At 41.8% G+C, this 24095-nt stretch overlaps 1 protein-coding gene across 4 annotated transcripts in view; it reads right to left on the bottom strand.

The window, feature by feature from the left end:
- Nucleotides 1-24095, bottom strand: part of POU2F1 (POU class 2 homeobox 1) — a 180865-nt gene that overhangs the window by 41562 nt on the left and 115208 nt on the right. For all 4 annotated transcript variants that reach the window (XM_074972221.1, XM_074972230.1, XM_074972239.1 and 1 more), the window contains exon 7: nucleotides 20818-20944. In XM_074972221.1, the coding sequence (XP_074828322.1) occupies nucleotides 20818-20944 (127 nt within the window). The remainder of the gene's footprint in view (nucleotides 1-20817; nucleotides 20945-24095) is intronic.

Raw genomic sequence — 24095 nt, 5'->3', positions numbered from 1 at the left:
ATAAAAGATGGCGTGAGCTGATGCCTCTCCAGTTTGCCAAACGTACCACTGTTCAAACAATCCGCAGCAGAGGAGATGGAGGGTGTGTACTGGAATACAGATAGGGACCACATATCTCAAAGAATGTCCACAGTTACAGATATATAACCTCCATTTCTTCTTTGAGTTAAGGTCCCTATGTGTATTCCACATGTGGGAGATCAACAAGCAACAGTCAACAGGGGGTGGGTAAGAGGACACAGAAGTGATAGCTGATCGTAGCACTGCTGTCCCCACAGCTATATACACAGCTGATGACTGGACCAGAGTGTAATATTTTGTGAAGGTATGTAAAGAGTTCCAAGTAGCTGCCCTATACATCTCTAGGAGAGGTAAGTCTCTCAGCTATGCAGTCTAAGTAGCTTGCCCTCTAATGGAATGAGTCCCTCAGGTGTGTGTGTGTGTGTGTGTGTGGGGGGGAAGATATGAGCTAGTTGGTAACAAACTAGCTCATATCCATTTTGAAAGTCTCTGTGCCAATACAGCTCGACTCCTTGATCACTCTGCCACGGAAACAAATGGTTTAAGGTGTCTTCCAACATCTTTTTTTCTTTGCATATAAAAGCCCTTCACACATCTAGAATCTGTCCGTTTCTCTTCATCTGAGGCATGTGGTTTGGGAAAAATACTTATAAGTGGATTAACTGACTCATATGAAACTCGGAAACTACTTTAGGAATGAATCTAGGGCAGAGTTGTAATGACACCTTTTCTTTAGAGAATGTAGTATATGGTGGGACCACCATGAGCGTGCCTAGCTCACTGATTCCTCTGGCTGACATTGTGGCTATTAGAAAGGCCACCTTGGCCATAGATCATATGGCTGGAGGCTCAAAGGGGAGTTTAGTGAACGATAATATAAATTGAGGTCCCACTGAGATGTGAACTTCACAAATGGTGTAAAGGATCTGAGAATCTACATCAGAAATCTAAATGTAACAACATGAGTGAATATTGTAGCATTATCCACAGGAGGATGGAAAGTGCTGATCTCTGCTAAATATACTTGCAGAGAACTGAGTGTGCGAACCAAAAGATGTACGGGTAAGTAAATACTCTAAGATGATAGGGATCCTGGTGGATTCTGGAGACAGCTGCATTGGTGAGCCCAAGAGGAGAAACATTTCCATTTTGCTGAGTAACAGCTCCTTGTAGAGACTTTTCTGCTTTGGTTAAGGATGTATTGCACCCTTTTAGAACATGAGTGCTCTATTTCTGATACCCATCCAAAAACCAGGCCTTGAGTTGCAGTGGTCCTGGACTGACGTGCTTGAACCTGCCCTTCTGCTGCGTTAGAAGGTCCAGCAACATGATCTGAGAGCTTCAACAGATCCGTAAACCAGAACTGCCTTGGCCAGTTGATGCAATCAGGATGACTCAAGCTCAGCCTCAGTGGATATTCCATAGAACTTGTGGTATGAATGGGATGGGAGGGAAGGCATACCCCGGGCAACCGTTCCATGACACCAGCAGGGCATCTCCCATTATGCTTTTGCCCAGGGCAGCTCTGGAGCAATGCCAAGGAAGTTTCCTGTTCTCCCACAAGGCAAAAAGGTCCCAGGCTGGTGTACCCCATTGAGTGAAGGCATCATCGAGAACCAAATTATGTATCTCTCATTACTGATTTAAAGAAAAATGTCTGCTTTGGCACCTCTGATAAATATGCTGCTGACAGGGTTACGTGATGGCTGATACACCAATTCCAGACTAATCTTCTCCAGTTTTGTTCACTGGATGAGAGTCTAAAACTTTGGGCAGAATGGTCACTTTGCTGTTTATTTTGAACTTCTCTGGCGAGTACACAGAGAGAAGCTAGGCTTGTAGGCAGCTAAGATAAAGCCTGGCGAATGGCGTCATGTGTGCATGAGGCCAAGTGACCAAGGAGTGAAAGGCAAGTTCTGATTGACGTCCTAGGTCTGACAATGACTTGATGCATGAGAGTGCTAATGGCATGAAACCTCTCAAGAGGTAGATGGGCTCTTTCTGTAGTCAAATTCAACTTCACCCTATAAAATGTATGAACCTCTTGGTGGTCAATGTGGATTTTTCATGATTGACAGATACCCCAGGGAGGCAGAAGACTGAGCAGAACACTGGTTGCTCCCTGGACTGTCTTGTAAGAACTGCCCATCAGAAGCCAGTTGTTGAGGTAAGGGAAGACTATAAATCCCTCTCTTCTCATCAAAGCTGACAAAGGAGAAGGGAGTTTACCTGCTGTTGTAGAATCTCATTGTGAGAGTGGTCCCTGAAAAGAAACTACAATGGGGGTTTGTGGTAAGAGGTACCAGAAACTTGAACAGATACCTACCATGAATAATCTAATACCCATTTGTCTTTAGTTAGGGCCCTCCAGTTTTCAGCAAATTGGGTAAAACAACTTGCAAATATCAGAGGAGGGGAATGAAGCGGAATCCATAAAGGAACGTGCATCTCAACAGTTCCATTGAAAGAAACTCTTTGCTCAGGGTTTAGCATATAATGTGGCGGTGGATGTTGCAGAGGCTGGGTTCCTGGGTCGATAAACACTTGTCTCTTGCACAGTGGCCTGAGGATGCTGGTGGTAAAATGGCTGAGGTGGTGGTCTTGGCCTATGCCCAATCTATGGTGTTTTTTCTTAGTGGCAGGGGTATAAATGCCCAACGAACGAAGCGCTGCCCTCGAGTCTTTGAGGGAGTGTATAGAGTCATCCATTTTGTCATGGATTAGTTTGGTGTATAGAAGGGCAGATCTTGGATGGTACTCTGCACCTCTCTAGGGAAACTTGAGAATTGTAACCACAAGTCACTCTTCAGAAGCATGTCTGTAGAAATCCCCCTAGATACAGTATCTGCCACATCCACCACATCTTGGAGGGAAATTTTGGCTACCGATCTTCCCTCATCCACTGAGGCCTGGAAGCAGGCTCTATCCTCCTAATGGAGCTTGTCCTTGAATTCCAAAAAATTATAATTAGTAAAATCATATTTGGCCAAGAATGCCTAATATTTGAGATCCTGAATTCGAGACAGGTGTAAGAGAAGACCTTTCTCCCTATCAGCAGGAGCAGTCTTTGGGTGCTGTTGCATGGACCACTCTGTAGCCGCTTACACCAAAGAATTAGGCAATGAGTGAGAACAAAAACTCTCTCCCCCTAGACGGAACAATGTAGCACTTCTCAACTCTCTTAGGAGTGGGAGCACAAGAAGCAGGTGTGCGTCAAGCCCTCTTTACCAGGTCCACGATGGCCTTGCTGATGGGGAGGGCCACTCAACTGGGACTGGAAGGCTGCAGAATGTCTAAAACTGTGGTGAGGCTCCTGGACTTCCTCAAGCTGAATCTGTAGTTCTGCAGCCACCCTAGGCAGGAGCTCTTGATACTGTTTAAAGTCACCTGGACAGGACGGAGAAGACAGAGTAACCACCTCATTTGGTGAAGATGATGAGACTGCTCCCAGAACTGTTGGACCTGACTCACCTTCCCCTTCCAAATATTCCAGTGGGGTTGGCTGTGGATGTCCAGGCGATGGCAAACAGAACTCCTGCATGAATCCTGAGTGTCACTAGAATGGGTTAGCTAGGGGAGATGGACCCCTTGGCATAGGGTACCACCTCTCTCTTGGTCAACTGTATTTGGTTGGAGGTTGGAACCCTGATCTTCTCATACCACCTCTGCCCGATGCTGAAGACACTCCTGCAGGGGCCTCAGACTCATCTGAAGTGAAAGCCAGATCCCTTATCTCTGGCAGAACCGATGGTACTGTTGGTTGCGCCTCAAGACTGGGGAGTTGGGATAGGAGAATGACTCTGCCTCGTTGGGAAATTCCTTTCTTTTGGTGTATTAATGTCCTGGAATAAAGACTGTCTAAATAGGAGGGGTGAATGTAGACAGAAAAGACCAAGATGTCTTCTGGGGGGGGATGCAGCTCTCTGATCATCCTGAGGTATGAGAAGAGTCCATTGGTGGAGCTGTCAGATGTGGAGCTTCCCTGGTCACTGTGGCAGTTGGCTCCCTCCAGGGCAGGGTTGCTACTAGTACCACATTGGCACTAGAAAGAGATGGGAACACCAGGAGCTGTTTATCCCAAGCCTTCACCATTAGAGAGGATGTCAGAATCACTGGATTCATATCTTTGAGTGCCTCCTGCTCCTGTTGAGAAGATTTACTCATGACTAAGGTCTTCGTGCCCATATGCTCTCCTGATTCTGATGGGGTCAAGGAGGGATCCTCTCTCTTTTGAAGCAGTTTTAGACGAAGATGCCTTGTCCTTATATCTATGAAAGTGACCTTTGCTGTGATGTGAAGCCTTCTTAGGTGTAACAGTCTTAGACTCTGTTTCTGAGCTCGTGCTCAGAGGGGCACTGCCAGCCTGGTGACAATAATGCACCAGGCAGGGTCCCCGGCCCTGATCTGACTGGGGCTTCATCGCCTTCTCCATGAGGTGTTTTCTGAGTCTAAGTTCCTGACCTTTATGAGCTCTGGGAAGAAAAGAGCGGTGGATGCTGCACTTCACAGAAATATGAACCTCACCCAGACAGCAGAGGTACCACTGATGTTTGTCGCTTACTGTAAAGGAGTGAGGGCAGGAAACGGATTTTGAACCCTGGAAATAATCCCAGACTTTTTGGGGGTTGGGGGGAAATCCCAAGTGGGAAAGAAACATTTTCATTTTAAAAAAGTTAATTGGAGAATGTTTAATTTGTTAATTAAAACATTTTAGAAATAAAATACAGTGGCGATGAAATGTTCAGGGTTGATATTCATGGAGAACAAAGCCCTCTGTTTATGCATAGAAGAGGTTCAGCATAGGCAGTAGCGATCCAAACTTCCCCACACGTAGTCAATGTGCTTCAACCCTGCCCCGCAAGGACCACTGAGAGCAAGAGGGCACAATTAATCCATCGTGCCTTTGTTGAGACTCTCCAATTAGCTCTAATTGTGGTGGTGGTTTCTATGATGTGGACATCTGTCTGAAAATTTGACTGAAACTCCAGTTGCAATTAATAAATCACTCAGCCAACTCACAGTAATGGACTTTTCATTTTTACTGACCTGCAATGAATTCCAACTGGTGACCTAAAGATGAAAGGCTCAGACTGGTCTGGTGATGTCACCTGGAGATATACTGATGACGGATAAAAATTAGGTGTCCATGCTGATGTCATCAGATCTCTCAACTGCCTTTACCACCACTGATCATGAGTAAAGTTGGCAAAAAAAAATTGTGAATATATAATTTGCTGAAAAATGCATTTTTCAGAGCACCAAAGCTATTCACAAATTAAGGTTCAATTTGGCAAAAGTTTCGGTGACAAAAATTGTGAATGTTTTGTTTCAAAATGTAGCTAATTTAAAAACAAAGCTAGGGTAAAACACACCCAAAAACAACCTGAAATGACCCACTGAAAAAATTAATTTTGGGTTAAATTAAATGTTTTGTTCACCCCAAAACTTTGATTTTTTTCAATTTCAGCAACTAAAAAAAAAAAAAAAAAAAATCAGTTTTGGTTTAGAAACAAACTAAGGTAGCTGGTTTCCCCCCCACCCCCTCAGATTTTTGGTTCAGCCCCCATACAACAAAACAAAGCAATTATTCACTCCATCCTAATCATGAGGCTTTTACTCATCTGGTGACTGCAGAAGTAGATTGTACTTATCTTTTGGTGGTTATGTTATTTTCTCTCAAGAAATCCTTGGGATTAGGCCTTGTCTACACTACAGAGTTTTGTCGACAAACATCAGCTTTCATTGACAAAACAGTGGGGGTGTACACATTACAATATTTCGCCGACAAAACTTTCCTGCTTTGCCGACAAAATAAAACAACCTCGACAAGAGACGCAGAGCTTTTTGTGGCAAAAGTTATATAGACAAAGTGTCAGTGTAGACACTGCGCTTGGCTATGTCGCTGTAAATGGTCTCCAGGAGTTGTCCCAAAATGCCCATCCTGATCACTCTGATCAGCAGTTCGAACTCCACTGCCCTGCACCCAGTACATAGGCTTCTACATCTCCCCCTTTTAAGGCCCAGGAATTTTTGAAATGTTACTTCCTGTTTGCTTGGCGTGGACAGCTCACATCACATCTTCCCAGGTGACCATGGCAGTTCCACGCAGCAAACACTCGCCTGCTTCGAGCACACCTGAGTTCTTGGATCTGCTAGCACTGTGGAGAGAGGAGGCTGTTAAGTCCCAGCTCAGCTCCAGGCATAGGATCTTCAAAACCTATGGTCAGATTTTTCATGGCATGTTGGATAAGAGCTATGAATGGGACACACATCAGTGCCATGCAAAGATAAAGGAGCTGAGGCAGGCATACCAGAAGGCAAGGTAGTCAAACCCATCACTCTGGTGCTGCGTTGAAGATCTGCCTTCTATAAGGAGCTGGACATCATTCTCAGCGGCGACTTCACCTACATTGCCAAGAGTCCCATGGATACTTCGGTGGGTCTCGAGACAGCGGACTCAACCCCAAGGACGAAGTCGTGGACAAGGAGGTTGAGTCTGAGGATGATGTGGACACACTTCAGGGCCGCCTGCTGGTGTGGCGAGTCAGGACCTCTTTTCCACTCCAGAAGGGTCTAGTCAGCCCCAGCAGTCAGTTTCTGGTGTGTATGATGCAGGAGAGGAGAGTTCTGGTAAGTGATCTTTTTAAGTTGATGCTGCTCGGTTATGAGGCAGAGCTGTCCTTTGCTTTGTATATTACAGAAGTGGATGATGGGATAGAAATGTACAAGACTAGCTGTGATTGCATGTACTTCACATTCCCCCGTGCAGCTAAGCAGTGCAGCGGAACTGCGTGTTAATGCACACCAAGATTTCACAAGAATCCTCCAGAAAGATCTCTAGGAAACTTTCTGGAGGTACGCTCCAATCCTCTGCCGAAGGTTCCTTGGCAGAGCTACTTTGTTCCTTCCCCCGCTGCAGGAAACTTTCCCATGCCAATTGGCAATCACTTGTGCAGGGATCAAAGCGGCACACAGGCGAGCAGTATAGGGACCTGGTCTGAAGCCACACACATGCAGGAGATACACATTTGCATCCTTGCTTACCCTCAGGAGTGACATATCAGCTTCAGTGACCCCCACCAGTGGAAAAGGTGGCAGAATTTACAATATTGTCCCTAGTTGCCTGCAGTGATCCCCCTAAAAAAATCTGGGATCTTTTGCCCCATTTTGAGCGCTCCCCAGGCTTTACTCACCAAGTTTAGGGCATTCGTCGAGCTCTGTGCTTGCCAAGGGACAGTGAGAAACTGATTTGTGTTTTTAAAAAGGTGCATTTTACTATAATTTGATGCTGTGCATGCACTAACAATCATGCTTCTGTTTATTGTTTCTTGTGCTTCTGCAGATATGGCCTTCAGGGGAACCCCCTACACAATGGCAGAGTGCCTTTTGCCAGATAAGGAAGCGAACAAGGAGGATATGTTTCGAGAGGTGCTCCAATCCTCAAAGGCTGAAAACCAAGAACACAGGGTGTGCAGAGAGAGAGATTTTAAAATAAAATTATAAAATAGACAGGTAGGAGAAAAAGGAAAGCCAGGAGCGAATTTTAATGGGCCAGGAGAGGATGATAAAAGTGATGGAGGAGCAAATGGAAATGTTGAAGTCCCTAATAATGCTGCAGGCTGAATTCATGTGTGCTCAGTGCCCCCTGCAGCCGTTACAGAACTGCTTTCCATGCCCCCCCCCCAAACTGCTCCTACACATTCCTTGCAACTTCCCGGCCCGTCTCGGTATCCCATTCACTTCACCCCTTTGTACAGCTTCCAAAATGATAACTGGACTTACACACAGCTATAAGAGCAGACACTGCCCTTCACTGTTATCTCCCTTCCCACCAAGCCTTGTGTGTGTTAATTGGTATTTAATAAAAATATACTCTCTAAAAGAGAACCTATCTTTATTTATCTCCTACACACAGTGGATGCTAATGGAATGAATACACAGTGGCAGTTTGATTATTTGCTGAGTACAAATCACGGTCAGGAATCATCAAAATGTTCATACAAGGCGGCAATTAAAGCATGACAGAGTGCTGTATAGAAAGACACATTACTGGAGCTCACTGTCAAAATGGTGTCTCAAAGCCTTCCTGATTTAAATAGCCCTCTGTTGTGCCCTTCTAATAGCCCTTGTTCTGGCTGCTAAAAATCAGCCGCCAGACGATCCACACTCCACCCCGAGGGAAACTCTTCACCCTTAGCCTCACAAATATTATGGAGCACGCAACATGATCATGGCGGTAATTTCCTCATTTAGGTCTAACCTGTGATAAAGGCAGTGCCAGTGTGCTTTTAATCTGCCAAAGGCACATTCTACGATCATTCTGCACCTGCTTAGTCTATGGTTGAAGCGCTCCTTGCTGCTGTCCAGGTTTCCCGTGTAAAACTTCATGAATCATGGAAGTAAGAGGTACACTGGGTCTCCCAGGATGTACATTTCAACATCCCCAATTGGAATCTTCTGTTCTGAAAAGAAAGTTCCTACTTCCAGCTTTCTGTACAGGCCAGTATTCCTGAAGATGCGTGCATCATGAACCTTTTCGGACCATCCCGCTCTGATGTCCCTGAAATGACTATGGTGATCCACAAGCATGTGCAATACCACAGAGAAGTACCCCTTTCTATTGATGTGCTCCGTTGCAAGATGGCGCGGGACCAAAATTGGGATATGTGTGCCATCTATCGCCCCGCCGCAGTTAGGGAATCCCATTGCCTCGAAGTCATCCACTATTTCACGCACATTGCCAAGAGTCTCAGTTCTTCATAGCAGAATCTGATTAATGGCTCTGCACACTTGCGTTAACGCAGCCCCAACAGTGGTCTTCCTGACTCCAAACTGATTCATGACTGACTGGTAGCAGTCTGGAGTGGCCAGCTTCCATGCAGCGACTGCCATGCGCTTCTCCACCAAGAGGGCAGCTCTCATTGTGGTGTCCTTGCACCACAGTGCTGGAGCGAGCTCCACACACAGTTCCAGGAAAGTGGCTTTCCGTATCCGAAAGTTCTGCAGCCATTGCTCATAATCCCAGACCTGCACAATAATGCGATCCCACAACTCACTGCTTGTTTTGTGAGCCCAAAAGCAACGATCCACCGTGTTCAGCTGCTCGGTGGATGCCAAAAGTAATCTGGTGTTTTTTCCATGGCACATAGAAAGTCAAGCACCTCCACTTCCTGTTCATATTGGGTGCACATAATATCCTGTATGACTAGCCACGATGTGTTCATAACAGTGACCACAACAGTAGACAGCAGTGCAGGATTCATCCTTCCAGACAGAGATGGCGGGTGCACAGTAAACAGGGATCATTCAAAAATACGGCAAAATGCAGTCAGAAGCCTGTGGAATGATGGGACGGAAAAAACTGCATCATGAGATGTTGAGTCAGCACCCATGATGCACTGCAATCTATTCTGCCTTCCCACAACTCCTAGCTACAGAAGGTGGCGAGTAGCACAGTGGGATAGCTATCCACCGTGCACAGCTCTCTCTGCCGATACTAGAGCACCAAGCATGGATTCACTCTGCTGACAGAAGAGTGTTGTCTGAACATGCACCAGCGATGTAATTATAGCGCTATTTGATCGTTGGCATATATAGCCTTATAGGGCTAGCCTGCTTGCTTATATATCTTTTCTTATCAGTTTCTTATTTTCTTATGGGTTTATTTACTTTATTATAACAGGTTTATATTAGAGTATGTTTTGGCTGTAACGCAAGGGACCTACAGGCCACATCCTTTATGTTGAGCTAAGGCAAAGTTAGTGTGCATACGTTTGGGACCTTTCATTTAAATAGGTGGTGATGAGCTAAACCACAAGGTCCATATATAACTGCGAACTTTAACACAGATAGATATAGGATGCGTTGAAGCAGGGTAGCATAGGGGGCTTCATAAATTCATACCCTCTTTAAACTAACAGGTACACAAGGAAAGAAACAAAATAACCTATTAGGACAGAAACAACACATGTGAGAATAAGCCAATGTCATTAATATGTATGTATATGTCATCAATATGTACAAACATACCAGCCTATGGAGTAAGTGTACTCTAACATTTTGTGGGTGAGGTAAGTAAGTCTGGACACAGAAGGAGGGCTCAAGTTCTTACGCTCTATAAGACCCACTATGCCAACTGAAGGAGGCTTCAGTTTTCTAAGCTTCTGAGCTTCAAAGCTTCTTTGGTCTTAGTTCTTTGTTTACTAGTCTATTATTTCTTAATTGTAAGTTTAAGTTAATTAGTTAAGTAAAACTCCAAGTTAGCTTCTTTAGCTCTTAGCTCTTCAGCGTCACCTAAGCTCTGCACCTCCCACTCAAGAATTAAGGAACATGGACCTGAACCCTTCTGGCATGCCAGAGGCGAAGCCGGTTCTTTGTCTCTTACCACCAAGTTATCAAGGGTATGAGCATATTAATGAAAAGCTTTATTGTACATAATATCACATGTACTTCTAGAACATTATTACCACCTTTGTAACTGATTATTTTACCATTTGATTACTATTCCATTTATCTTAATAAAAGTCTTTAAGGCTATATTTGTCATATATGTCCTTGTCATACAACCCAAGGGTCCTTGCCAACTCTGTGTAGCCTAATTCTGGGACAAGAACCTTATCTTCTGGTCAGATAAATTGGTGAGCCTATAATCCATATTATCCAAAATAATATTAACCTCCTAAAATCAGGCAACACAACTTGCATTGACACATCTCTGTAGTGTAGACAAGGCTGGTTTTGGGCAATATCTCTTCTGCTTCAAGGACTTTCTACTGCAGGGTTCAACACAATGCCACTCTCTCCCTCATCTTGTTCTTATGTGCGTATGTTAGAAGAATTAGTGAGGAGGCATGAACTGAATGTTTTGAGCATACTGAGTACACCCAAGATTTCCATATTCATTTTATCCAACCCAAAAGATGTGATCAAGCATTTATTTATTTCTGGTAGAGACGGAGAATGACAGAGAGCAAGCTGGTTGAAGCTCAGTCTGGATAGACTAAAGAAATAATGGTAGGATGGGGGAAGAAACCAAAGAATATGGAAAAAGATTAAACCTGTCCCTTTGACTTAGGATCTTTCAACCAGTTGTCATGAATTCGCAATTTGGGGGTCTTTTTAGAATCTCTGGCCAGGAAACTAACTCGTCTTTCAGATATCGACCTCACTACCATCAATCCAGTCCTTTATTACCTTGACATTAGACTATTGCAACACATTCTGCACAGAGCTACACCTAAAAGCCATTCAGAACCCGAAGCCGAGCAGAAGGTGACACTGTACTTGTTAACTGGAGCATCTTGCCATGAACAGTAACTGTACCAGTACTGCAGGATCAGCACTAAATACCTGTTGATTTCTAGCATTTAAAGTTCTGTCTTGACTTATTATAAAGACAAAATAGACTAGGACATGTGTGCTTGTGAGACTGGCATCCCTTTACACAATATTGCCTTACTTGCAATCCTGCTGATAGCAGCCCACCTTAATCGATTGGTCTCATTAAGAGTTGGTATGGCAACCCCCATTTTTCCACGTTCTCTGAATCCATCTATTTGAGAGGGCATTCTGAGAGGGCTTAAGGTGTGGACAGGATACAGAGGGACCTAGACAAATTAGAGGATTGGGCCAAAAGAAATCTGATGAGGTTCAACAAGGACAAGTGCAGAGTCCTGCATTTAGGATGGAAGAATCCCGTGTACTGCTACAGACTAGGGACCAAGTGGCTAGGTAGCAGTTCTGCAGAAAACGACCTAGGGGTTACAGTGGACAAGAAGCTGGATATGAGTCAACAGTGTGCCCTTGTTGCCAAGAAGGCTAACGGCATTTTGGGCTGTATAGGTAGGGGCACTGCCAGCAGGTCGAGGGACGTGATCATTCCCCTCTATTCAGCATTGGTGAGGCCTCATCTGGAGTACTGTGTCCAGTTTTGGGCCCCACACTACAAGAAGGATGTGGAAAAATTGGAAAGAGTCCAGCGGAGGGCAACAAAAATGATTAGGGGGCTGGAACACATGACTTATGAGGAGAGGCTGAGGGGACTGGGATTATTTAGTCTTCAGAAGAGAAGAATGAGGGGGGATTTGATAGCTGCTTTCAACTACCTGAAAGGTGGTTCCAATGAGGATGGATCTAGACTGTTCTCAGTGGTAACAGATGACAGAACGAGGAGTAATGGTCTCAAGTTGCAGTGGTGGAGGTTTAGGTTGGATATTAGGAAAAACTCTCTCACTAGGAGGGTGGTGAAGCACTGCAATGGGTTACCTAGGGAGGTGGTGGAATATCCTTCCTTAGACTGTTTTTAAGGTCAGGGTTCACAAAGACCTGGCTGGGATGATTTAGTTGGGGACTGGTCCTGCTTTGAGCAAGGGGTTGGACTAGATGATCTCCTGAGGTCCCTTCCAACCCTGATATTCTGTGTGTGAAGCACCGGGCTTTCTGAGAGCAGTTTTGTAGATGTTTTGCTTTTTATGACTGGCAGCTCATCTGCTACTATTTTTGTTTTTGTTGCAGTTTGCATTTTAAAGCATTTGTAAGGGTCTAGAGCCTTACGTCATTTGTTGAAAACAAAATAAACAAGATGTTTGTCAAGCATTCAGATTCTCTAATGAATGGCATTTAATTATGTACAAAATATTACTAGTAGTAGTACACACTGGAAATTTCAGGGAATCAGGTTATTTTCAGTTTATTTGTTTCATAGATATTAAGGTCACAAGGGACCATTATGATCATCTAGTCTGACTTCCTGCACAACGCAGGCCACAGAATCTCACCCATCCACTCCTGCGAAAAACCTCTCACCCATGTCTGAGCTATTGAAGTCCTCAAATCGCGGTTTAAAGACTTCAAGGAGCAGAGAATCCTCCAGCAAGTGACCCGTGCCCCATGCTACAGAGGAAGATGAAAAACCTCCAGGGCCTCTTCCAATCTGCCCCGGAGGAAAATTCCTTCCCGACCCCAAATATGGCGATCAGCTAAACCCTGAGCATATGGGCAAGATTCACCAGCCAGATATTCAAGAAAGAATTTCCTGTAATAACTCAGATCCCACCCCATCTAACATCCCATCACAGGCCATTGGGCCTATTTACTGTGAATATTTAAAGATCAATTAATTACCAAAATCATGTTATCCCAGCATACCATCTCCTCCATAAACTTATCAAGTTTAATCTTAAAGCCAGATAGGTCTTTTGCCCCCACTACTTCACTCCTCTGATGGTTAGAAACCTTCGTCTAATTTCAAGTCTAAACTTCCCAATGACCAGTTTATATCCATTTGTTCTTGTGTCCACATTGTTGGTGGTTTGTCTTTTGGATCCACATAAGTTTTCAGTCAGCTTATCTGACTGTATGATTTATTTAATCTTTTAGGAGATAGTGTATACATAAAATGCACCTTTTATGTAACTACCGTGATTTTGTGCATTTCAAACCCTTCTGTATGCTTTAGATAGTTTAAAAGTAGGAAAAAATCTTCCCAGGAGAAGAGCAAATTAAGATTTTCAAAGACACATTAGGCTTTTCACTTAAAAATGAATACTTTAACTCTAACATAAGACTAGAAACACAAACCATTTTTGATTAGCTCTCGCCACAGATGTTAAGAGCATGATGGTGTGATTGCCATTACAGTAGCAATGCCAATCATAATACATATGGTGCTCTAATAGAATGAATGTGTTTGGAAAGGTAAGGGTGTTTGAGAGATCCTTACTTTTCATTTTAAAAGAATTAAAACAAATTTACTTACCTCAGCTCACAAAATTTCCTGGAACAGTTAATGACCAATGGGAATTAATAGCTCAAGGCAAAAACTCTCCCTGCCAGCCAGCAATCCCCAAGGAACAATCTGAAACTCAGTTCTTACTGTCTAAAATTAACACAGGAAAATTAAACTCATTCTTGTATAGACTTGCACAGAGTAATTTTTTAAAAGGTAGCCAAGATGTGTAATATATAATTCACATATCTAACTGATCTCATAACAGAGGCATATTTTCCATCTAAAAAAGGAAAAAATCCCCTCCCCCTTACTCTGTAAAGCCACTAGATTTTCTAGTGGTCATATCCCAGAGGTTAGCTTTCAAGACAGCATTGTGAGATTCACAACAAAATTGGGAAATATCTGGTGGGAAAAGGGGTTCTGTAGTACTCTTTATACATTAAACACTTATCTGAAGCATCTCTGCTGAGTGTAGTTGTGTTTCAGGGGGAAGAGGATTGAAGAAAGTAGTGGCCTTTGCTCTATCTAGGTTTCCTCTTCCATTAAGGTATCTCAAGATTAGGACCAGGTCCTTGAACAACCATAACTGGGACTGTATTGAGAGCCAGACAGAGGAGCAGAGTACTGATCTGATGTGTTCCCATCAATCTGCTCCACTGAGTTGACAAAACTATTACATGCTGCACCATTTCCTGTTTACAAGTGTCCTTTAGGATCAGATTCTGGCAGAATGTGTTGCAGCAGTCCAGCCCAAAGGTGAAAAACTGTGTTCTGATGGAGACCCAAATACAATGCAAAGGGAGAAGTTGTATTGCCAATCTAAGATGAAATGCAGCATTTCTCGCCACTGATGCAATGTGGATGCCTAGAAGCAGTGAGGATTCCAACAGGACTCCAACACTGAGCACCTGTTTGAAGACTTGAGGCAGGGTGATAAAAAAAGCACCTTAAAAAAATATATTTTTTTAAAATTTAAATGTATCCGATATTTTTATTTAAATTAAATACAGATTTTTTTAAAATAAACCTATTTAAAATTGAATTTGAAATTATGACAACCTATGTTAAGACCTAAACTTACTTAAATGATTTAATACATTATAGTAAAATATTAAGCTGTGCATCTTTGCTAACAAGTTTTAAAGAAAGTCAAACTACTGAACTGGTAGAGATCACTGGCTTCTTCTTGTTGTGTTCTCAGATTGCTTCCTGCCACATCTGTGCACGTGATTGCCCGATCTTGAATTCCAGCATGTCACGGGAAGAGCACTCATGCTCAAGCACTTGGCATTGAATGAAATACTTCACATTTTGAGGGTCTCTGCTGCAATCACAGGTGTTGGGGCCTGTGGTGCAGCCCCACTTGTTCATCATGTCATCAACCAACTCCAGTGCAGAGCCGATTTAGGCAACACCATGTAGTCCAGGGTTGATCTGCACCGGGTGGTATGTGCTCAACAGGCAAGAGCCAGAGTGCACAAGCTACAGGGTCATTCTCTACTCGTTTGCCATAACTGATCCTTTGTGGGTGATAATATTAGGTGTTTAATGGTGGCAAGAAAACTTTGCCAAGACTTCAGTTGACTCAGTCAGTGTTATATCATACGCTGTATGTCTTGGATCTATGCAATACCTTGTGAGCTCCACACTAGTAACAACTTCCTGGTGTATATCAGGAGGAGCAACACTTATGAGGATATAGAGGCTGTTGATGTGAGTAGGCTTAAGGCATCCTGTAATATAGCAGCAGACAATGTCAAGTAGAGGGTCTAGCTTCTTTGCGTGAGGGGATCTTGCCCACATTGCAAAGGCATATTCAGCAGAGAAGCAGCAAAGTGGCGGTGCTGTTCGATCAGATTGGACATGTTCACACCTCACTTTTATGTAAACAACTTGATAAGAATGTTGTTTGGTATGCTAACCTTCGCTTCAGTTTTCTCGGTGTGAGCTCTAAAGAGTATGTGGGTCAAGAATAACATCAAGGTATTCAGGATTTATGGAATAAGTAAGTTTCATATCAAGCCCTCTGATGTTGAGTTCACGTTTGGCCTCCCAGTTTTTGAGATGAAATGCACTGACTCGGCATCTTAGTCACTGGCTAAGCACCTAGAACTAGTTAGTTGAAGCACTAAGCCAGCTTTTGCTAGCAGAAGCCTCTTCTGCAGGAACAGAGAGACTATTTTCTTCATTTCAATTTATTCAACCAGTTCAGTTCAACGATTAATTCATACAAAATTAAACTGGCAGTTGAAAAAGCAGAAAAGCTTGTTTTCCTCTTCCAACCTATGAATCAAAAACTAGGTGTGAGAGAATGAGATCTACTAGTTCTAAAATCTTAACATGGTGACCAGAAATAATCAGTTCAACTTCCTAACTACAAAAAAATAAGTCCTTTGTTTAATAAACCAATTAGTTTTAAATGCAAATTGGGTTTTGATGAACTCATACTTTTTTTCTTATGCATCCAGTACATTTAAGGGAGTTTTATTTAGCTAATAAAAGTCAAATTTTAAAAAGCCAGTTTTGTGCATTTTTAATTGAATTTGAATTTTCATCTAATAAGAGCTTGACAAATCACAAGTAAAAAAATAATCTAGTAAATAAATGATCTTCTAACACAATAAACAATGTAAAAATTAAGAATCTGAATAAATGTAAATTAAGCTATATAATTGCTTAAGTGTGCATAGCTATGGCATATCCTCCTGGTTAGCAAAAAGAAGCACCAAATCTAGTGCAAAAATCAATATGTTTTAATGGTTGCAGATCCAATCAGAAGTCAACCTCTCTAGAAAAGTAACTAAAGAGTACAAATGAAAAACAAGATTAAAAGTGATGCTTTCAATTAAGATTTCTCACTTGCTGATTTAAATCATGACTAAAATTGATCATTTTAAATTGCTCTAATTTAAATCAATCCACCCTGCTTGAAGATAGGCACCTTCAGCAATAGGAGAGCTCACAATTTAAGCAATTTCTTCCAAGTGCTTCCTCTTTCCATTTAACTCCTCCTTCATTTTACTTGAAATGAGCTTGAGCCACTACTTTTCATCCAGGTTCCCACTCATTTGCTGTGTTAGCAAATAAAAAGCATTAAAAGTTCGGTGAGGTGAAAGATCTGGATAGCCTCCTCTGCATATTGAGGGCACTGAACTCTATAGCTTTTATTTACTTTCAGCAGGCTCACATATATATTAATAGTAAAATGAGAAGACTGAGCCCCATGGGACTCTGCAGGTGCAGGCTCTCAGAAGGGTAGCTGTCCATCACAACTCTGACACAGCTGAGCAAAATGGACAGACAGCTTAAAATGCCTTTTTTCATTCCTGCCATGTTCTACAGCACTTCATGTAACAATGGCATGCAGCCAATCTCCAACGGCCGGTGATGGGACACTAGATGGGGAGGGCTCCGAGTTACTACAGAGAATTCTTTCCCAGGTGTCTGGCTCGTGATTCTTGACCACATGCTCAGGTTCTAACTGAAAGGTCTATTTGGGGTTGAGAAGGAATTTTCCCTCAGGTTAGATTGGCAGAGACTCTGGGTTTTTTTTCCCCTTCCTCTGCAGCATGGGGCTTGGGTCACTTGCAGGTTTAAACTAGTGTAAATGGTGGATTCTTTGTAACTTGAAGTCTTTAAACCACGATTTGAGTCTTCAGTAACTCAACCAGAGACTGGGGTCTATTACAGGAGTGGGTGGATGAGGTTCTGTGACCTGAAATTGCAGGTCAGAGAAGATGGTCCCTTCTGACTTTAAAGTCTATGAGTATGTTTGATGATACTGAAGGTCCCCGATTTATACATCAGTATGAGGATGGATGGATGGATGGATGTTTGATCTCTATCCATTGTCCTAAAGAAAATTTTTCAGAGCTATAAATGAAGCCTTTGTACTGCTTCCAGGTCTGTAAAAGAACTGGAAAGAGTCTAGAATATTGAAAAAGGATGTTACTGGAGTTGACCTGCCATCACCATCTCAATTACTTTATAAAGAGAGATTAACAGCTGGGAGATAATGAATGATATCTTTGGCAATAAGTGATGGTTTCTGGAGATCAGCCTGGTTATAGTGTATTTAAGGCTTATAATTGCACGCCCCCGTCACCTGTCTATATAGATATTAAAACCATGCTTTATCAAAATAGTATGCAAGTTTTGTCCAAAGGCAATTAGTCTTCTCTGTGGTGTTAATTTCCCCATGCCTTGTCAACCTTTGCTTGCTAAACTCCATTAGATGAAAGACAGCACAATATCCCCATCTGCTCAGACTATTACTGTAAACCTAGAGAGACACTTTCATGCAATCAAATCTTTTTGGTATAAAAATGGATGAAAGCTCATCACAATGGGAGATATAAATTTTTATTATTTTTAAAGAGAATTTTAGTGATAGTGAAAGCTAGCATACTGACAATTCCAAAGATGGAAATCGTCTATTACTAACAGAAGAGTCACAGAATGTGTAAAGACTCTGCAAAATACCATTACATTGCCCTACCAGTGTGCTTCAATAAAGATCTGGAAAAATAACCTCCATGGATAAGAGTATTCCAAATTTCCATTTCCATTCAATCTTTGGCTCATCTTCTGAGAATGGATACATGTATGATGTATTCACCTGTCTATTAGGAGAAAAAAAACTCCACAAAAAAAAACTTGTTTCATATAAACCACTCAATTAACAGTAATCAGACAAATTAATCTGTTGATTATATTAGATACATGGCGATTTTATATAGAAAATTTCTCATCTGTTGCATGTTGGGGAAGTTGAAAAATACAAAGCCTAAACAAATTAGACTGAATATTTTTACAAGGTTCTAGATCTTGTAAAAAAAACTTAAAAAACAGAAATCTGAGTTTCTCCAAAACTGAGTCATGGGGTTCAGTTTGAACGGATAGACTGAATAGCCCAGTTGGGGTCACTGATGATGCTATTGCACTTTTTTCCAAGAGTAAACATGTTACCTCTGGTGTACAGATTCCCCAGTAAGTTTTGCTTTGACAAGTTATTTTTCACTTTCTCGCCTATTGCAAGTAGTGTCAACAACACAGAATAGCTGCCACGTTTCTCTTCATAGTGGCTACATGATATACTTTATTTACACACACACATGCACACACAGATACACATAGCTTATAAAGCACAATTTTCTCACGGACAGAAAGTGCTTTACATAAATCTAAATTTATTCTGTGGTTACTAAAGGGGTGGATATATATATATACACAAAATGCAATAGGGGTTTCTCTGAAGGAACTAAAGACAGCTTCTGTAATTAGTCCTCAGCATTCAGAGCAGAAATATTCCATTGGCTTTTTATGAGACAGAAAGAGAATCTCTGCATACTGCACTAAATTGTGTCTAAGATGCCTGTCACTGTGTTGTCTAAGTACAACTCCAGATAGTGAAGGATTATCCACTGAAGTTGCTTTCAGCCTGCTTTAACGAAAGCTCTGAATCACCTCTGTGTTAATGACCTCAGAAGTAACTTTAATTTTGTGTTAAGAAATTTCCTGATAGAGCAATAAGATTAGAACACAGAAAACCCAGCTTGGCAAAAGGCAGTTTCTGAGTCTGCCTTCCCTCACAATCAATGAACCAGTGTTTGAGATGTTCGAACTGCAGCTTTAACCCTGAAACCCTGCAAAAGTCACCCCAAAAATATGAGATAAAGGGTATATTTATGGCATGCATGTTACTTTAATTTATTTCCATGAGCAGTCAGTGGTAAACATGTTCAAGTATTTCAGTTATTAACTATGTCACACTAACGGCTGAAGAGCTAAAGAGAGAATGTAAATCCTGTGTTTCTGAAGCAGTTCTGTGGTCTAGGCTGCAGGTCAATATTTAAATGTGTGTGTGTTTATTTACAGGGTCACAGATAACAAACAGAACCTTAACTGAAGAGGAGTGGCTTGTGAAGAAACTTATTTTGATTTTCTTGAAAAGACAATACAAATTACTTTCTGATGGAAGTTCCAGAAACATATGGCAAACAATGCATTTCAAACTCTTCCCATATTTCTAGAAGTCAACATAACATTTGATTAGATTCCTTGTTTGTGAACCATTTAAAGAGATTTATTCATTGCTATTATGAAGGCATCAAAAGCCACATGAAAACTGTAGGCCTATATAAACAGTGACATTTAAAAAAAAATCTCTAAAAGCAATGGTTTTGTGGATATTTTCCTCTTAAAAGAAAGATTATTTGGATTCTGCGGCTCCCTTGAACCAAATTTTGGAAGTTCTAAGGTAACTCAAATTCTGTGCCATATGTTCTCTGAACAGTGTCCATGTAGCAGGGCTTACCTAGTCTGGCTTCAGGCTCTATCTCAGTTTACCTTCTGTCTTGCAAACAAAAACTGCATCTGACGTTTTCACAAAACACCTCTGCTTCTGATTTGGTTTATAAGCATAAAACACTCGAACTTCCAGCCCTCTTCCTCAGGATCAATCAGTTCTTTCAATCTACAGTGGGCTTCAGTATCCACATAGCCCTCCTTTTAGGCTCAAAATACTTTCTAGTCCTTTAGTAAAGCTTCCCCTTCCTTATAGCCTCGCCTCCAGTTTGCTGTCCTTTGCAACCCATATAGCTTGGCTTCTCACCCAGCAGGGTCCTGCTCCTTGAGGGTGTTTCAGCTGCGGCTTATCCCTCAACAGTCCCAATCCTTGCCAGTCTCTCCTAGGCCTTCTGCCTATGAGCTTTGGGGAGTCATCACCTGTCCTCTTCTCATCAGGCACTCTCTCTCCTTGAACCCTTTCTGACTGAACATAGGCTGCTTTCATATTCCCCAACAGGCCCAGCTTTTAGTAACATGACTCCCATCATGTGACCCCTTGACTCATTCCTTTCACCTGGGAAGGCAGGATACATGTAGCACAGGTGAGGCTGAACTTCAAATTCTTTAAAAGGGCCAGGCTCATGCCGTGACACTCTCCCTAAACCCAACACTGCTATTTCCATTAAGGAATGTCAACACTGGGGGAAGACACAAAAAGGACCCCGTGACTATTCTTACTGAACCCAGCTCCAAATTTCTCCCAGAAAGGTCACACTCACCCTGCTGCCCCTGCGGCGTTTGTGAGATGATAAACTGTGCTGGCTGCAAGTTGGTTGTTGGATGCACCAACACAAACTGTTGCAGGTTGAGATTCTGCTGTTGGAGCTGCTGCAGGTGCTGCAAATCCTTAATGAAATAAAGAGGTGTGCATTAATCATTCAAATCAGTCACAACTCCTGAAACATTTGAAATATCTAGGATTTTTCTCCTAGCACTGGGAGATAAAAGGGGATGTAGCACCAGCATGTTTGCTATTGAATAACTTAGATTATTTTTTCATTTCTAAAACAGAGTAACCATTACAAGTGCTTCATTGGCATACGTGGAACTGCACACAACACAGTTTACTAAATGCCCCAGTAAAGGACTTCCAACACAGTAAAAAATTAGCAGCATTTATATAAGGTTATGGGTCTGTCAGCATTTCCATTGTCAAACTTCTGCTTTTCTGAGGTTTGCAGAATCTACCATCACTGACAGATGAAATAAAGGTTTAGCCTGGGAACTAGTGGGGTATTTTGGGGCGTGGGGGGTGGTTTAGTTTTTAAGACACAAATTTTAAGAAATCTGGAATGGCTATTTTTTGAGCTAAAGGAAGGCAAAAAGAAAACAAAAGTAGAATTTGTTAGTTTGCACTTTGATCGTTAAATATTGGACAGAGTTAATCCATAAAATGGACTAATCTATTTGAGTAGTTTAAAACAAAATTGCTTAGGTTACTATAGCAGGTATGATAGACATACCTGTAGTTAAGGCTCCAGAAAAACACTTTCAACTATTATGATTCCTGTTTTCATTTACTCATTCATTTTGCAGGGTGAAGATTTTGCTGCTTAGTCTCTGCCTGAACAGGAATATGAGAAATACCTCTTAACCTGTTCAAGCTGGAGTGTGAAAACACACAATATAGCTGCTTTTAAAAAACTCTAGCCTCATTTTCTCTTTTATTTCAACAGTGATATACTAAAAGCAACTGAAGTTAGAAAGTTGAAGCCTGGCATGTAGATAGCCAAGAGGCATACTGCTGACCTTCTAAATGATTTCTGTTATTAATCTCATCATTACTAGACTGGCTTTTAAGGATTAGTGCTTTTGCTGAGCTTGAAAACAATTTGGTTTTGATTGCACAAACTTAAGAACATTTAAAAATTGAGTATTGAGCATGCAAAATAAATTTTATCATTAAACTGAGAAGTATGCACTTTAAAAACGCATGCTATGTGTGGGTGTTCAAAACTCAGGAAGTGCGCATGTTCCAAAACTGCAACTTCCCACTTCCTGGCCAGCCTTCTTATTGTCCCTTTGCCCACACCAGTGTATAAGATTAATTGAAAATTATTAAAATTAAAAATTCAACAAAATCATACCAAATTACAACCACAATTTGGGGGACGAAGGAACAAGAGTTCTTACAGATATTTTGTCAACTGTGTACTTATAAGGCTATATACACGTGCACACATGGAAATGAGTTCCTAGTCTACATTACAAATACACCCTAGCCATCATTTGGCCAATGTGTTCTTGGTAAGTCAGCAAGTATGCAATTTACCAGTGAGGTAGACAAACACTAGTTGATACTGACTGAATGATGCCTGTTATACAACTGTAGACTTTTACTTCAGTATTTAAATTGTGATCCCATTTTCACCACTTGCTTTCAGGAAATTCTGGAATCACTGCAACCATCTCCTCCAGTTCTCTGTCAAGTTTGCTTGTTCCAATTTTGCCAGAGATTCAGTTTATTTCTGTCCTCATTTAATAAGGCTATGACATGCAGGAGTGCTGGTAAAAAACAACTTTATTTCTTGGACCCAGACATATGATATGGGTCAGGATAACATAAGGTTAAACCTTTGTCACATGGCACGGGTCAGTATCCAGTACTCCATTGGTTACTGTTATAGAAAGGAATAGACAACTTCTGAACAGATCACCACCATGGAGAGCGCCTCACGACCACTTGGGTGTGAGGACCAGATGCAAGGAAAGAAGGAGGTGAGGAGTTACAGGGCGATGCAGGAAGCCAAAAACTCTTGGGAAAAGACACTCCAGGGGAAACAGAAATCAAGAGAGACCAAAGGATGCGAGGTCCTGGGAACTGAGAGAGAAATGGCACCCTCAAAAAGGGGTGCTGGAGAGAGAATCTAGAGAAGAGGGTGTGGACAAAGGAGTGAGGGGAAACACCAGAAAAGAGAACAGGTAGTCCACCTCAGGGGAGTTGGGGAAGAACCAAGAACAGAGATCTCAGAAGTGGGGAGAGCACTAGATTTAAGGAAAGAGTGGGAAGGAAGAGAACAAGGCAGACAGCACTGAATCCAAGAGGAAGAGAGGTAGGAAAACATATGGATTTATTTCTTGCCTATGCTATGAAATCTAGTAAGTGTGAGACAGTTAAAATATGGAAGCTCCTGTTGACATGGTTAACTTAAAACACTGTTGAGTCTCAATGAAGAAGGGAGTAAGCAGTGTTTAAACTACAGATCTGATTCTGAACTTGCACCAGTTTTACCCCAGTGTAACTCTACAGATGTCAGTGGAGTTACTTTTCATACACAAGTATAAATCAGACAGGACTCAAGCTCATCTTGTTCTCAAACTGCCCTACACCCTTCAACTAGACTACTGTACCCTGGGAATGTGGATTAACAGAGTTTAGTTTTGCAACTGCAAATGGGACCCAACTATATTTTCTATGTTCATCTCATGAGAAAATATATTAGGATGTTTGGGAGCCTGTGACTGACTCTTCTTTGCACCTCCTCACAGCGTCTATAGTAGTCACCTACCTTTTTTTGGCTGGCTACGATCTTGGATAAGACCTATTAGGTCATGCAATCTCTTTCTCTGCAAGTGCAGGATTGTTCCCTACAGCATATACTCTATTTTTCCAATATAGCTTTAAAAGTTCCAAACAACGGGGCTTCCAAAGCCTAATAAACTTTATGCCAGAAAGTTTTTTATATTTGGCATAAATTTTCTCGTTGACAATTAAATCTCATTCCCAGTCTAGCCTCATCTATCATGCTAGTTCCAGGTCTCACTCTAAATAATTCCTCTCCATCCTTGGCGTTTAAACTCTTTACAATATTTATAAATTTATCTCAGAAATACATGAATTTAAGGATGGGACAGAAAATGTATGACCTATTTTATAGTATGAACTCAAGTAATTAAGGCTGCATTATAATGCCAGAAGGAAGAGTTAAGGTTGCGCTTTCAATAGTAATTTCCACATTTCACCATTTTTGAATGCTTAATTGTGCAAACTTAAAGT

The sequence above is a fragment of the Natator depressus genome, chromosome 1 (assembly GCF_965152275.1).
Source record: "Natator depressus isolate rNatDep1 chromosome 1, rNatDep2.hap1, whole genome shotgun sequence".
Taxonomy (NCBI): Eukaryota; Metazoa; Chordata; order Testudines; family Cheloniidae; genus Natator; species Natator depressus.
The sequence above is the reverse complement of the archived record's forward strand: the minus strand, read 5'-3'. Positions and strand labels throughout refer to the sequence as shown.